A 15,544-nucleotide genomic window follows, 5' to 3' on the forward strand; every position below is an offset into this window, starting at 1 on the left:
ATTTCTAACAAGAAGTGCTTTGAAGCATTACATACGGGCAAGGTTTCCAACAACACCGTCATATACGGGCAACTTTTTAAACTATACGGTATAATCGCAGGTAAGTGAAACTTTTATTGAAACTGATCGAAAGAAACAGCTTCGCTGAAAATTTTGTTGTAATTCTGCAAGGTCGCACACGTCTGCTGCCCTTTCTTTTTGTGAATATTGCACGTCATTTATGTGGATTGTACTTCGTTGCGTATGACCTCGACAATACGATTGCGATACATTCGTGCTGTAGACTTAAACATCAGGTACAGTTTTTTGTTTAATTGGTAAAATTTCCTCCAACAAATGTGCATTTTTTATGTGCGCTGCACGACCCACCGTGGTTTCTAAATGATGTTGGGCTGCTAAGGGCGAGTTCGCGGGATCAAATCCCGGCCACGGCGGCCACATTTCGATGGGGGCGAAATGCGAAAACACCCGCGTACTTAGATTTAGGGGCGTGTTAAAAAACCCGAGGTAGTCCAAATTATTCCGGAGTCCCCCACTACGGCGTTTCTCATAATCAGATCGAGGTTTTGGCACGTAAAGCGCCATAATTAATTACGTGCGCTGCACTGCTGCTCCTGGGCAGGATCAGGGACCTCTGGGCACCCACTGCCTTTTGTCCCTGTATCATAAATTTTATAGTGTATCAAGCAGTAAATGCAAATTGAAATAAGTTTTTGGGCCTCGATGGTTATCCATGTGTGATTGATAAAGAGGTCTATGTTAGTTTAACATAAAAATAACTGACAGAAGTATTTCCAGGCGTTTTCGCTTAGTAGAATAGTAATTCAAATATATATATATATATATATATATATATATATATATATATATATATATATATATATATGTAATAGAGGGAGAGAGAGGGAGAGAGTCAGATCGATTGCGGTTTGCCCCCTCACTCGAGAAATAGTTGGTACGCCACTGGTTGGATTATTTAACTAGAAGCAAGAACTGCATGGGGGCATGTTACCAAGTGATGCTGTGCGCCGGACTACCCCTTTGCGCATACGTTGTGTTGCTTTACCGTTCTCCTGGGATAAGCAGCGCAAAAAAATTACAATGAAAACATTCATTGATCACTTTGAGTCGTTCTGCAGGTCCACTTGTCATGTTTTATATTTCACCAATAATAATAATAAAATCAGCACAACTGCTACTGCTCGTTCAGCCACAGCAGCTTCTGCAAAAAACAATAAATAAATAAATAAAAATAAATAAATACATAAAAAAATAAAGAAACGTGCGGGTGTCGTTCTTCACTACTAACAGGCGAAGTGACGTCAAACACCAAGAATGCGTTTCACTCTCACCACATTTTCCCTCCGTCCCCTCGCTGTACAGTGTCGAAGGCACAAAGCCGGTCGTGGTCGAAGGTATGCACTGCCTATTATGCGCACAGCCGAGCCTGCGCTGCAACTCAGAACCGGATTAGTGCACAAAGAAGTTGCTCCCTGCGCGGACCTCGCCCGCTGCCAAAAAAAAAAAAAAGAAAACGTGGCGCATCTCGGTCTCTCGGAGGACGAGGGACCCGTACACATTCTGCTTCTGCCTGTGAGCTGTCGCTGCCCACATTGCTTGCACCATGTTTTGCTTGCGACGCATGCATCAACTTGTCCAGCAACGTGTTCAGTACCAGCGGCTTGACCTTCGCGCCACTACAAGCTTGGTTCCACACTGCTATCGGGTGAAACATTAACTAGGCAAACGTCAGAAAACCGCATTTTCTTCGAAATAAACTCCATTATCGCAAGTCAAGTACAATTGTCCCTTTTTTTATTCTCAAGTATATTGTTTCAACTACGTGCATTGCCTAATACGTGTATTTTTTTTTTTTTACAGAGATAATGTACGACCACTTTTTACTACGTACGTAGACGGTGCTGCACCGCTTCAGCCTCAGCTGAAGCGCTCTGTCTGTTTGAAAACACGCAGCACGGCACATTTTGGCTGGTACACTCAAGAAGACCAAAGTTGGATTGTCGTAATTCCTTACTCAGGAAGTACATTCTGCGAGCTGACTGGTGTTCGGAACTTCCTGCAAAACTATAATCGGTTGTATTGTAGCTTGCTTAGGTGTTTATCATGAAGTAATGCACCCTTTCTTTGCTACCTTTGTTCTAAAAGCTTATGCATTGCCAAAGGCTAATTACAGCTACCCACAAGCACTTACGAGAATCCTTGTGAGGAAGGCATATTTCATCATAATTGACTAGTTAGAACAAAAATCGCATATTTTGATGCAGCGGCATTTCCTACCAAATTTCTGCGTATTTCTGCTTCTTTTTTTCAGCTTCAACAACTTGTTTGAATGGAGGAATCATGTCTGCGGGAGGTTGCCTTCAATATAATCAACGCCGTCATGGCCCATGCAGTTCAACTGCCGTACAGCCTGCATGGGAAGAAACACAAGAGACTGTTTAACATGCGGCTGTGTAGAGTGGGGGCAGGTGATAAGTATTTAATTTCTCAGTTTTGTGCCTCTTGCTTATACTAAATCAAATCAACTCAAATCAGTTTATTTTCATCTCAAGGATGAGGGCAGGCTCGGGATAAAAGTGACATTAGTCACTTGAGGGGAACCCGAGCCTCCCTGATACATGGAAAGCATTGAGGACAGACGAACAAAAATTCATCATAGCAAGAAAGGGTTAATATTTTACAACTTGTAATACACATAGATTCATCACGAACTGAAAATATAGATACATAGATTCCTTTACGGTTAAATTACACAGTACAATACATGAAGACAAATTACAATATACGCTGAAAGTTTTATTAGTGATAAATAATATTGCGTTGATGTCATGATAAAAGTGCTTCCCTAATAGCACGTGCGCCACATTCTTCAATTTTTATTCTTTTTTGAATTAATTTGTTTAATAAAACAGGAACAGTGAAGCGAAGCATTTGTCGGCCGAGGTGTGTTCTGCAGAATGGAATGATCCAGTATTGTTGGTGACGAGTAGGGTATGGGATAATGGATGGTTCTAATTGAAAAATATCCAAAAAAGCGCGATTGCTATTGAGCAGGGATTTTTTATATCTTATTGCTAGGTAATACTCGTAAAGCTGATGAATTGGAATAATGTTAAACCGTTTAAATAATTCACCCGTGTGCGCATAATAGTCAACATTAGCAATGTGCCTAATCGCTTTTTTCTGTAGTTTGTATAGTCTATTAATGTTCGTTGCTGTTGTGCTTCCCCATACCAGAAAACAATAACTGACATGCGATAAAAACAAGCTGTTATAAAGTGTTATCTTAACGGAAACTGGAAGCAAGGAACGCAGTCGTGCAAGTATACCTACACATTTGGAAATATTAGTTATTAACTTACTAATTTGTGGTTCCCATGACATTCTACAATTAAAAAACACTCCTAAAGTTTTAACCGTCTCTACAATTTCAATCGTCGCACTACCTAAGCGTAAGGCATCACCTGGAGAAGTAATCTGCATCCGCGAGTGAAAAATTGCAGCTTTTGTTTTGGATGCGTTAATGACTAATGAATTTTGCTCACTCCATGCATTTAGGCTCTCTAATGTAGTGTTGATAAGTGTAGTCAATGCACCCATATCGTTACCAGTGAAGAAAATGCTAGTGTCATCGGCATAGATTATATATTTAGGTTTATCACTAATTTTTACAATATCGTTGATGTACAGGTTAAAAAGCAGCGGCCCTAAAATGCTACCCTGTGGTACCCCAGTGGTTATCGGCTGAAGAGAAGAGAAGTAATTGTTAATTTTTACACATTGCGATCGGCACTTGAGGTATGATTTCAAGAGTGAAAGTGGGATGCCACGAATACCATACATTTCTAGTTTTTCAATTAAAGTGTAATGACAGAGACGATCAAAGGCCTTGGAAAAATCTACAAAGATTCCAATGCAGAGTTTCTTATCTTCAAAAGATTTTAGAATTATTTCTTTTTGGGCTAGTAAAGCAGTCTCAGTCGACCTGCCTTTCATGAAACCATACTGTGATTTTGTTATTATGTGAAATTTGGTGCAAAAGTTTGACTCTCTTAAAAATAATTTTTTCAAAGCCTTTTGAAAATATCGGTAATATAGAAATGGGTCGGTAGTTCGTAAGGTCATTTCTGTCTCCTTTTTTATATAGCACAGTGACAACAGACGTTTGCATTTGTTTTGGAAAACAGCCTGTCGATAAAGACAGGTTATAAATGTGAGTGAGCACAGGAGCTATAATATGGATTACATGCTTGATCGGAGATATCTGAAAGCCGTCTATGTCACGCGCGCTGGTGTTCTTTAGCGCAGAGAACGTTAGGGCTATTTCTTGATCGTCGGTTGGTTCTAAAAAGATGCTGTTTGTTTCTGTCGTCTCTGCACGAGTTAGCGTTGGCTGTAATTTTTGCGTTGGCTTTACAACGTTTATGAGAAAGTGGTTAAATTTTTCGGCAAGCTCTAGATCTTTAACAATCTGGCCATCTATTTTTATTTCCGTAATTCCTGAGCAAATAGGTGTCCTGTGAAGTAACGTATTAAGCTTCCTCCAGATGTTTGCACTCTCATTGCAGCAGTCTGGATTAAATTGTTGACTTAAATAATCTCTTTTTTCTTTCCTAATAAACGCATTTACTTTGTTGCGGAATTCTTTAAATGTTTTTAGGTCTGACAGGTCTCTAGTTTTTAAAAACCTTCTAAAAAGTTTCGTTTTCTTTTTGATCATTTTTAAACATTCATTATTTATCCATGGTTTTCGATTTTTACGGCATTTTTTTACAACCTTTTCTTTAAAATGCCTAAGATAAATTTGTTTAAGGATAGCTATGAATGTCTCGTAGGCTAAATCTGCAGTTAATGAAAGGTAGACTGTACTCCAGTCTGTTTGGGAAAGACTTGTGCTAAAAGCAGCTAAGGTAAGAGGCGTGATATCTTGAACTGTTCTAGTCGGTAACTCCGTGGGCTTTTTGGTATCACTGTCTGTAATAAAATAAAGTGCTAGGTGGTCGCTCATATCGCAACACAATACACCTGACTCTACGTTATCTTTGTTTATGTTGGTAATAAAAACATCAATTAAAGTTGCCGAATTTGGTGTGATACGTGTGGGGGTATCTGTTACTATCTCGTAACCATTTGACACAACCGTAGCCATAAACTCAATTACGAGGGGAGAAGACTCCAGTATGTTGATGTTAATGTCACCACCAAGAATTAGTCTTAAGTTGTTGTCATTTACGTAATTGAATAATTTTTCAAGAACACTAGTGAAATTATTTACAGATGAATCAGGTGGTGTGTATATGACAGAGTAAACGTAATTTCGTGACTTTAGAGTTAAGCATTCAATGTCAGAATTAATAAAAGAAAATTCTGGTACTATCTGAGAGTCTATGCCGTTCTTTATTAACACGGCAAGGCCACCACCTTTTTTCTTTGTACGATTGAGGAAGTAAGTGTTATAATTATCTTGCCTGTAAACCTGGTCTTCTACAGTATACCAAGTCTCCGTGATCATTATAATGTCAAAAGTAAAAGAAAGGGTATTAAGAAAAGCAGATAGTTCATCTTCTTTGTGTCGTGCTGAACGAATGTTTAAATGAAAGCAGCACAGTTTGTCGCGAAAGCGCCTTGCTACAAGATTATTGACGTCACGAGATGATATCGCCATTGCGAAAGAAAAGATGCACCACAACAGCGCATAGCGATTCTAAGCAATCTTTTCAATGTCACATGCTTCACGAATGTGCAGAACATGCGAGTTTTCATCTTTCCGTGCAAGAATACGCCCATCATTCGTCCACACAAACTTCCAGTTTGCTGTTTTCTTTTTAGCTATTGCCATGCCAAGAAGTTGCTTTAAAACTGGGCATAAGTGTTCATTGATGAACACAGGCGTGTTAGAGGAGTGGCCAAGATCCTGTGTCGAGATGCGCGTTTTCTTTGCTTTTTGAAGCACCGAATCGCGTTTGGAGCGGCTCCTGAATTGCACTACTATGTTCGGTATTGAAGTGGCATTTTTTGCAGGTACGCGGTGACACTTTTCAACATCATCTTTCAAGATGGGAACATTTAACAGTGCGCCAATCTCGTGAAGGGTACTAGGAAGGTCCTCATTAGCAAGTTTGGGTATTCCCTTAATCTCAAGGTTACATTTTCGAGAGTATTGTTCAGAGGCAGTGATCCTCTGATCCTGATGAGACATTTTTCTCAAAGCTTGGCACTCAGTTGTTAGCTTTTCATTGATGCTCCTTAGAGACTTGTTGTCCCTCGTAAGATCAATGTTTTCTCCCTTTAATTTTTCGACTTCTTCATTCAAAAAGCTCACACTGCTTTTTAGGTCTCTTATTTCCTTCCGTAGTTCTCTCTCAATTGCAGATTTGAATTCAAGCATTTCCTTTCTCATCTCTTCTCGAAACTTTGCTAATTCACTCATATTCACAACACCAAATTATCACTTTGGCAGCAGAGAGGCAGCAATTTGAAAGATACTTGTGTAGTAAGAAAATGATTGCTAACCTGCATTAAACGAAAGCAGGCGTGTGAGGAACAAACTTTCGCTGCCCTCGCTGCTGCCAAGTGAAGTGCAGGGCTCCAGTGCAGCAGGTTTTATAGGAAGGTTCCCCCTGGCGGTGCCCCACGCCGGTGGTGTCCTTGTTTCGTCAGGCAGTGTTCGTGCCTCGACACGTGTCGATACGTCGACACGCCCGCCTCGGCTGCGGGAGGCTGTGGGTTCGATTCCCACCGCCGCCGGGCACGCACTGGTTCAAAAGGGTACAAGCGTACCCCGGCCTGGCGTTCGGCTTTCTTCAGGGGTGATACGCTTGGGAAAGGAGCCTGCGCCCTGAATTCCCGTCGAAACCAACGTGAGCACGTGAGCACGCTCACCAACGTGAGCACGTATACTTCACTGGTAGCGTTGAGGTAATATAGGTATATGTATTGTATGCAGATGGTGCCTGAGAGACGCAGAGATTGACATCAGTCAAGCGCTAGACTTCATAAGGATGTGGCTGTCAGGCGCCGTCGACTGTGCTAATAGCAGAAGGCGGCGTTACGCCGAAGCGACTCAACCCTTTCAGCATCTTCCAAGTGCCCCTTTTGCGAGCCCAGCCTCAACCCCCCGTAGCGTCATAAACAAAGATATCGTAAGTGGTCCACATGATTGGGGATACGAGCGACAATCTGTATCAACTTATTTTAAGACCAATAAAGAAATTATGTATCATTATTTGGTGATTTTATAGTAGATCATGGCATGTTGCATCGAGCTACTGTGCAATATTTGCGCAATTTAAAATCGTAGGAAATAACGGCATCGCCCACATACATCACAATCTGCTAATATGGTCATGCCATTGGGTAATGCGGGACAAGAAATTGACTAAAAGCGGCAGAGCCGGCTACTGACCAATACCGGCGATGCCAGTAGGCAAGGTGGGACACTAGAGTGGCAATGAACGGCAGAGCTAGCTATCTGCCTGTATTGGCGCTTGCGCATGATGGCCGAAATAGGCCCTTTAGTGGCATGCCCGCACTGGGCCATTCCTGACGCGGGTAGCGCTGCCGCTTTCAGGCCTGTATTTGTGCCGGTGTTTGCCGTGATATTGCCGTGCTGGGGCCAGCCTGGTTGTGCTGCCTGGGTTGGCTGCTCATACGAATCCTATATATATGATACGAATTGTAGCATATATGCCCTGAAGCTAAATATAAGTTAATTAGTGAATCTTCTTAATCAGCTACATGGACATAGTAATTTCTCGCGTAGGTATAACCTCCGCCTCTTCCATAAATACACCTGCAGAGGCGTACCAGCGCTGTCACAGACGTTTTTTTTTTTTTAATCAGTCAGAACTAAAAGGGGAAGAAATGTGGCATATGCGAACGTTTCCTTCTATATTTTGAGCGTTAATCAACAAATACACACGACAAAGGATTTAAACAGGATGTACCACGGTCGTTCCCTTTTGCGAAAGAGTTGTTCAAGCGAAGGTAAACGCGTATCACACTTGTTCGCTGTTTCACCGGCACCGGTGAACACGAACACCGAGTACTCGGCTGTAAAGCCCAGACCACACGTACGCTTGCGGACGCGCGCTAGGTCGCGTCTGCGCGCCCACGCCAGGCTACGGAGCTACGTCGCGGTACATTCAACTCTCAGTTAAGCAGATTTATACTATGCAAGAAAGTGCTTCTTCTTCACTTTTTGTGCTGATGTAACAGCTCTAAAAATATAACAATTACGTTTGTAGATATCGAAACATTCTGAAACACTGTAAACAACGAAGTACGAAGTGGCGTCTGCCAAGGCGTCAACGAGTGAGGCCAGGCGTTGAGGCCAGTGAGCGCGCCATGGAGCGCGCGCCGTCGCGCGTATTTGTGAATGCAAACCGCCATTCCTCGCTAGGCGCGGCAGGCGCAAGGCGCGTAGACGCGAGCTCGCGCGCGTCCGCAAGCAAGCGTACGTGTTGTCTGGGCTTTACGGTTTTTCTAAGGAGAACCGGTCTTTCTATCTCACGCCGAAAGCCAGACAGTGCGCAATACACAGTGGACGAGCCAGCCCGAGCCGCCCGCACTCTGTCGCTTCAACGCGACCGCGACGGGCGCTACGATAGGGAGCCTACATGCAACGCCGCTTAAACGCCGCTACGCTCGCAGCGCCACGAGCGAGTGCTCGCAGCGAGCGACAGACGGCCGCAGAGGCGGGCAGAGACGGCGCACTAGGGAACACCTGCACAACGCCGCATTTGCTACGCTGCCGTGTCTGGTCTAAACCAAATTTGGCCTAAAATCAAAAGTTATGCGACTCTACACTTCACTACAATTTGATTTTCACTTTCGGTCTCAGCAAACTGCGTTCGTACTGGTTCTGCGGCTGCTGCACTACAATTCCTGACTTATTCTTAAACGGGACTTACCGAGCAATGGGCGTGACTGCTCGGCTCCGTCGCTCACCGAGAATTCCACGCATGGACTCGTAGCGACGTTTACATTTTCACTTGCAAACGACATGGTTGAAAAAGAATGTGTTTCTCCGAGTTAGGTGCGGTCCATAGAATTAGACAGCGTTGGATGTAGGCCCTCCACATAGAATGAGCTGCACGCACGCACACACACACACACACACAAACGCAAGTGAAACGCTGTACGGCGTCGACGCTCGCCTCTAAACAACTTCGTTGCATCGCAGCTTAACCTGCTTAACGCAAACGTTTGCGCTCATGTGATTGATGGGAGCAAAAAATAAAAATTGCCTTGAGGTTTGACGCAGTGGAAAGCCTTAATAGCGCTGTATCACTCCAATCGGCGATTATGGGAATACACTGCTGAAGTGCCGCACGGATTCAGGGCGCTCGCTTGCCTCGTAAGGAGTTTTTTCTTTCCTGCAATCGTAGACTTTGGTGATAACTTGTGCGCCCATTCGGAACTGGTTCGGCTATATGAGATAAATATCCCCGATATAAAGTTAACGATACGAACTTGTCGCGTTGACGGCCGACGCGCACAGAGGAAGGTCATGAACGGCGAAGCCATGCGAGAAGCCATGTTGACTGTGACGTCGTCGCTTGTTGTGATCGATAATGGTTTTAGTCGGTTTTGTTGGCTTGGGCACCTCCAGCTTTTTGTCAACCAAATTATAATTTGGGAGAAAAAAAAGTGCTTGCTCTTTGCCCTTTCTGTATGAAACTTGACACTATCGACCTTTATTCTGTCTGACGCCACCGAGAGGTCGAGAGTACCTCTACGTGCATTTTGTGGAATCTCGCGTCTCTTATACCAATTTATTAATAAATTAGGTATTATTGGAACATTTCAAACTAAAAGTACTGCATCCAGATAAACCCAGCAGTTTTCAGAGCGAGAGCCTCAGATTTTGTGCCGTAATAGCGGTATTTCGCTGGTACAGGCTGATGCGGGCTCTTGGGCTTCTTTTGTGGTTTTAAAAAGTGGGTTTAGACCGCGGTCCGTGATTTATTTATCGCTTCTCGGCCTTTTGGCTAAGATCAAAGTGTAGTCCCACTGCGCACTTCTCCCTGCCCGGACCCCTGCCCTCGAGATCGGACGCCTGCTGCCTGGATTCCTGCTGCCTGCTGAGTTGGTAAGAGTCAACGTTGCCTGTTTTATTGCTTGCTTTATTTAATGTAGTGCTCTTTTTTTCATTAGTACTGTTTAACTTGTAATTGTAACTAAGTAGTTCATTGGTAGCCTTTTTCTCATTTTTTTTTTTTCATGCCGTAAGTCCTAGTGCTTCCCTAAATTTTTTTTTCTTTTTTTTTTTCTTTCTTCTTCGGCTCGCTTGCACGCCCTTTTCTGTGTTTTTTTCTTTTTGCTCCGCGGCCTTAGCGCCGCGGAGTGTTCCCTCTTTTAGCATACTTGTTCTCGTGCCTACGCTCTCGCACGCGGTAAACCAGCCGTATCGCCGTGAACTGCGGTGAGCTAAACCCTCGCACGTGGTTGTCGATCGGACTTGTATATCTTTACCCTTTTCCCGTGTCACTCCTTGCTGATTTTCGTGCACGTGGTAACTTGACGGTCCACAGTAGGCTTAGGTGAGACACTCGCATATTGCTTTGCTGATTCTCGTGCACGTGGTAAACTTGACGGTTCACAGTAGGCTTAGGTGAGACACTCGCATATTGCCTTGCTGATTCCCGTACACGTGGTAAACTTGACGGCTCACAGTAGGCTTAGGTGAGACAATCACATATTGCCTTGCTGCTTTCCGTACACGTGGTAAACCTGACGGTTTACAGTAGGCTTAGGTGAGACACTCGCATATTGCTGATTTTGCTGCGACACTCTTTGCTGATTTTCGTGCACGTGGTAAGCCTTTTCTTTTTTTTTTCTCTCTCTTTGTGCACGCTCCTCCTGCATGCTGTAAGTTTGCCAGCTCGCCGTGAACTGTGGTAACATACACGCTGATCTATAGCGCACGTGTTTATCTTCTTTTCTGTGCCCGCTCCCCTTTTTTTTTTTTTCCTTTCTTCCACTGCGCAGTTAGGCCAACACAAACGAGATGGCGCCACATTTTTCTCCCCCGCTGTGCAGTTAGGCCAACGCAAACGAGATGGCGCCACCGTCCCGCTCTCCAGACGTTCCAACTCCACCCAGCCGGATCCCCGTTCGCTCCCCGCCCGCAAGCCCATCACAACGAGACCTCGCCCACGCACAGCCTGGATCACAGCCGATGCGCCACGAGACGGAATTAATAGTATTCTTTCCTCTCCCCAGCACCTTCAAATGCACTGAAAAAGGCTGCTCAACAAGCTACTCACCGGCAGTGTGGACATCGCGACGGCAATCTCTCCAGCGACACCTCGAGCAACAGCACGGCTGCAGGATCGTAACCACAACACATTTCTGCACTCTTTGCAGGAAAATCCTGGGATACCGGCCGACATCGCACGGATGCCTCACTAAAGGCCAGCACGAATTCAGCACGCCGACCCAGAACCAGCACAAATGCACTGAATGCCCGTATTCCTTTCCTTCCAGAAAAGGACTCGACAACCACATGAAGGCACACAGGAGACGAGCGGCCGCTCAGCAAGCATCGTCCGCTAATCAACCAGCTTCGCCTACGACTAGCGACGACTCTAACGTCGATGCTCCCATTTCAGTCGCGACACCGGCCCCCTCGAACGAGCCCACGCCGGCCTCAACACCTGGCACTCCAAGACGCGGCAGCCCCAACGTTGACTCTCCCATCTCAGTCACGACCACGACACCGGCGCCCTCGAAGGAGCCCACGCCGGCCTCAACGCCTGGCACTCCGAGACGCGGCAGCCCTCCGACTATGACTTCAACACCGAATTTGACAGAAGCAGCGTCTCCCTCTCTTTCAGAAGGCGGCGACTCTAACGCACAGCTTCTCCCCTCTCCCCCTTTGCAGCAGGCGTGCGCCAATCAGGACACGGCACACGACAGCTCGGCGAGCAGCACAGCCTCCTCTCCCGAAGCGCCGATGTCGCCTGCAGCCGCCGAGCACAGCGACGCGGTCTCCGAAGAAGCTGACCTCCTCTCTCTCGCAGGCACGATAACAGACGACGGCGTGCTAGCCAAGCACGCCAAGCAGCTGCGGCAGCTGCAACGAGAGGCGGTCTCGGACTCCGCGTGGCTGCAGTTCACGGACATCCTGGAAGACGCCATACAGGTAGTGTCCGAGGCGGTAAAGCTCCCAGCAGCTTCCGCTAACGGGAAGCCGCGCCGCCCCCTGAATCCTGAGAATGCTCAGCAGATTCAGGCACTGTACCGGCGGAACCGTCGACGTGCAGTGAGGCTGATCGTGGAGGGCGAGACACGTTTGTGCCCGATCCCCCTTGGCGAACTAGAAGAGCACTTCAGTGAGACTTGGGGGCCACGGGAAGCCGACACTTCGCTCCTTCTGAGCAAGGTGAAGCGGAGCGACATGGCCGAAGTCAGCCTTGCGCAATTCACCAACGGTGAGGTAGTTTCTCGCCTTCGCAAGTGCGAGAACACTGCCCCCGGAAGTGACCGCCTCACCTATCAACATTGGCGCACAACTGACCCAGATGCCGTATTTCTCACCGCAGTGTTCAACGTCTGCCTGCGGTACCGGAGGACGCCTGCTGCCTGGAAGGAGTCGCGGACCGTGCTCATCCACAAGAAGGGGGACCCCGGGGACGCCGCAAACTGGCGGCCCATTGCCCTTGGGAGCACGATCTCAAAACTGTACGCGGGGTGCTTGGCATCTCGTTTGCAGGAGTGGATCGCCTCTCAAGAAGTGCTCTCCCGTTGTCAAAAGGGGTTCCTGCCGTATGATGGTGTGTACGAGCACAACTTCGTACTGCAGGAGCGCCTAGACGCGGCGAGAGCCGGCGGTGGGCAGTTGTGTGCGGCGTTCCTGGACTTCGCCAACGCGTTTGGCTCGGTCCCCCACAACGCCCTCATCGACGCGCTGCACGGAGCGGGCGCGGGAGCTGACTTTTGTGCTGTTGTTGCCGATCTTTACAGGGACAACAAGACCAGCATCATCGCGGAGGCAGGGACCACGTCCCCGATCGAGATCTCCGCCGGCATACGACAGGGTTGCCCACTGAGCGGCCTCCTGTTCAACCTGGTGCTCGACCCAGTTGTGCGTGCGTTACAGGGAGGCGATAAGCAGCACAACGTGCTCGCTTACGCCGATGATCTAACGCCGCTGGCTGACGACCCAGGTTTGCTACAGAGCCGCATTAACGTAGCGGCAACCCTCTCGAGCCAGCTCGGGCTGCGTCTCAACCCCGCGAAGTGCAAGTCACTGCACCTCTCCGGGCAGACACCCGTGGGGACAAGACCTACGACCTTCACGGTCTACGGCACCCCAATCACCTCGATCGGTGACTTCGAGGCGCACGCCTTCCTGGGACGGCCGGTGGGATTCTCGGTGCTACCGGACCGGGCGACCGTGGACGAGGCCATCAGCGTGGGTCGCCGCCTGCTCACCTCGATGCTCGCCCCATGGCAGAGATTGGACGCCGTTAAAACTTTTGTATTTCCGGCGCTCAACTTTTCCATGAGGTGTGGCTCCCTTGGTAAAGCAGAGTGGTCTCGCCTGGACACAACGCTCCGCCCGCTGATCAAAAAGACGCTCTACCTGCCCGCGAACGCTGCCAACGACTACCTTTACGGTAGCTCCGCGGCTGGCGCGATCGGCATCCCGGTAGCAGCGGAAATCAGCGACGTCTGCAGAATTGATAATGCTTTCAAATTGCTTTCTTCTGCAGACAAGGAAGTCCAGGACCTGGCGTTGCAGGCGCTCACGAACGTGACCAGCAAGCGGCTGCGGCGGCCTGCAGACCCCGGGGACATGGCGGCCTACCTGAGCGGCGAGACGGAGGGCGACTTCCGGGCTACGGCAACGCAACTCCAGTCCGTGTGGACGGAGGCCCGCAAGGCTTCTCGACGACTCGGTGTTGCCTGGGAGTTGGAAGAAGAAGGCCCGCGTATCTCGAGGGGTGACGTGACACTTGGTCCGAGGAAGCGCACTAAGGTGGTGAGGACACTCCGGATGGCACTGGCGCACGCACGAAACCACGATCTCCACCAAAAACCCAACCAGGGGAAAGTGATGGAGTGCGTCGCCGCTGACCGGAGCAGTTCCCACTTTTTGCGTACCGGCCAATTCACAAGGTTTGCCGACTGGCGTTTCGTTCACCGGGCTCGGCTTAACGTCGTTCCCCTGAACGCAGCGAGGCCGTGGGCAACGGCCGTGGACCAACGGTGTAGGGTGTGCGGCTCTCATCCCGAGACTCTGCCGCACGTCCTGTGTCACTGCATGACTCACAGTCAAGCATACACAAGCCGCCACAACCAGATCGTAAACCGAGTGAAAGCCGCTGCCTCCAACAGGTTCACTGTCACCCACGAGAACCGGCCTGTGGGCACGACTAACCTCCGTCCCGATCTTGTGCTTTGCAGGGGCGAGGAGGCTATCATCGTGGACGTAACCTGCCCCTTTGACAACCGGCCTGCAGCCCTGATCGAGGCCCGCCAGAAGAAGGAGGAGAAGTACAAGCCAGTCCAGGAGTACCTGCAGCGGAAGTACCAGAAAGTGTCCGTGGAGGCGATCATCGTCGGAGCCCTCGGATCCTGGGACCCCCGGAACGACCGCGTCATGCGGCGCTTCTGCAGCAAGAAGTACCTGCGGCTGTTCAAGAAGTTGGCTGTCAGCGAGACCATCGCGGCATCCCGCAACGTCTACGCTGACCACATCGCCGCCAAGTGAAATAAACCTTCACTGGGTAGTCACACACTAAACTAACACACACCTTCATGCCAGCTCAAAAACTTCCAACACATATTTTTACACACGCTAAACAAACACGCACCTCCATGCCTGCTCAAAAACAAACACCAAACTCAAGTGCCATTTTTGTGTCGTTTTTAACAGTCCTTTTTGGAAAAAATGTAGCAAACATTTTTCTAAAAACCTCTGTTCTTATCAGCTTAATATCTGATACGGGTCCTATTTGGACCCAAGATATTAAACTTATTTTTGGAATGGGGCGGAGTGCTTGAAGCTTGCTTCACCTCCGCCACGGGTTGGCCCGGTATTGCACTGCCTCCGGGATCGGCCCACTCACCCCACGGGGTGGGTAAAATATAAATCAAAAATCAGACCTAAATAGCAATACACAGCTCACAAAGGAGCTAGTGCTCTAAATCGAGCATGGCTTCTTCGCGTTTTGGAGACGCGATTTTGCCTATGGCTGTTTCAATGCGAAACCCATACAACAGCAGCACGCACACCAGTTATGTCCGTGATAACGCTATATATTGAGATTTTCGCCACAAATTTGCCCCCCGTAATATTTGCAAAGCTCTGCCGCTGGACGACAAAGCTCTGCGGGAAAGCCACTTTCAGGAGGCGCAGGCTATACTTGTACACGTTACAGAAGAAAAGCCTCCAAAAGCAATCCGTTACTTTTATAAACCATATAAGTTACTTTCCTCCCAACGTTTATTGATACTGCACAAATACAGTGAAAAGAACAAGCTGGCCTGGCTGTAACCCTTCACAATTTGT

The 15,544-nt window shown here is 47.7% G+C and overlaps 1 protein-coding gene, 1 long non-coding RNA gene and 1 other non-coding gene across 5 annotated transcripts in view; 2 read left to right on the forward strand and 1 right to left on the reverse strand.

The window, feature by feature from the left end:
• Window positions 1-9,580, reverse strand: part of LOC125946778 (uncharacterized) — a 37,408-nt gene extending 27,828 nt beyond the window's left edge. The window contains exons 1-2 of one of the 3 annotated variants that reach the window (XR_007467871.1): window positions 9,496-9,576; window positions 2,299-2,431 (exon numbers count right to left, since the gene is read on the reverse strand). This is a non-coding gene — a long non-coding RNA (uncharacterized LOC125946778). Of the gene's footprint in view, window positions 1-1,352; window positions 1,393-2,298; window positions 2,432-9,495 lie in introns of those variants that run through there. The other 2 variants (XR_007467872.1, XR_007467873.1) reach the window with 2 other exon arrangements.
• A 1,503-nt stretch (window positions 9,581-11,083) lies between these two features.
• LOC125947135 (uncharacterized) lies at window positions 11,084-14,743 on the forward strand. The gene has a single exon (XM_049671504.1). The coding sequence runs from the start codon at window positions 11,084-11,086 to the stop codon at window positions 14,741-14,743; it is 3,660 nt and encodes a 1,219-aa protein (XP_049527461.1).
• A 163-nt stretch (window positions 14,744-14,906) lies between these two features.
• LOC119459841 (U2 spliceosomal RNA) lies at window positions 14,907-15,102 on the forward strand. The gene has a single exon (XR_005193835.1). It is a non-coding gene; the product is annotated as a U2 spliceosomal RNA (small nuclear RNA).
• Window positions 15,103-15,544: the final 442 nt, after the last annotated feature.

This window comes from Dermacentor silvarum, chromosome 7 (genome assembly GCF_013339745.2).
Source record: "Dermacentor silvarum isolate Dsil-2018 chromosome 7, BIME_Dsil_1.4, whole genome shotgun sequence".
Lineage (NCBI taxonomy): Eukaryota > Metazoa > Arthropoda > Arachnida > Ixodida > Ixodidae > Dermacentor > Dermacentor silvarum.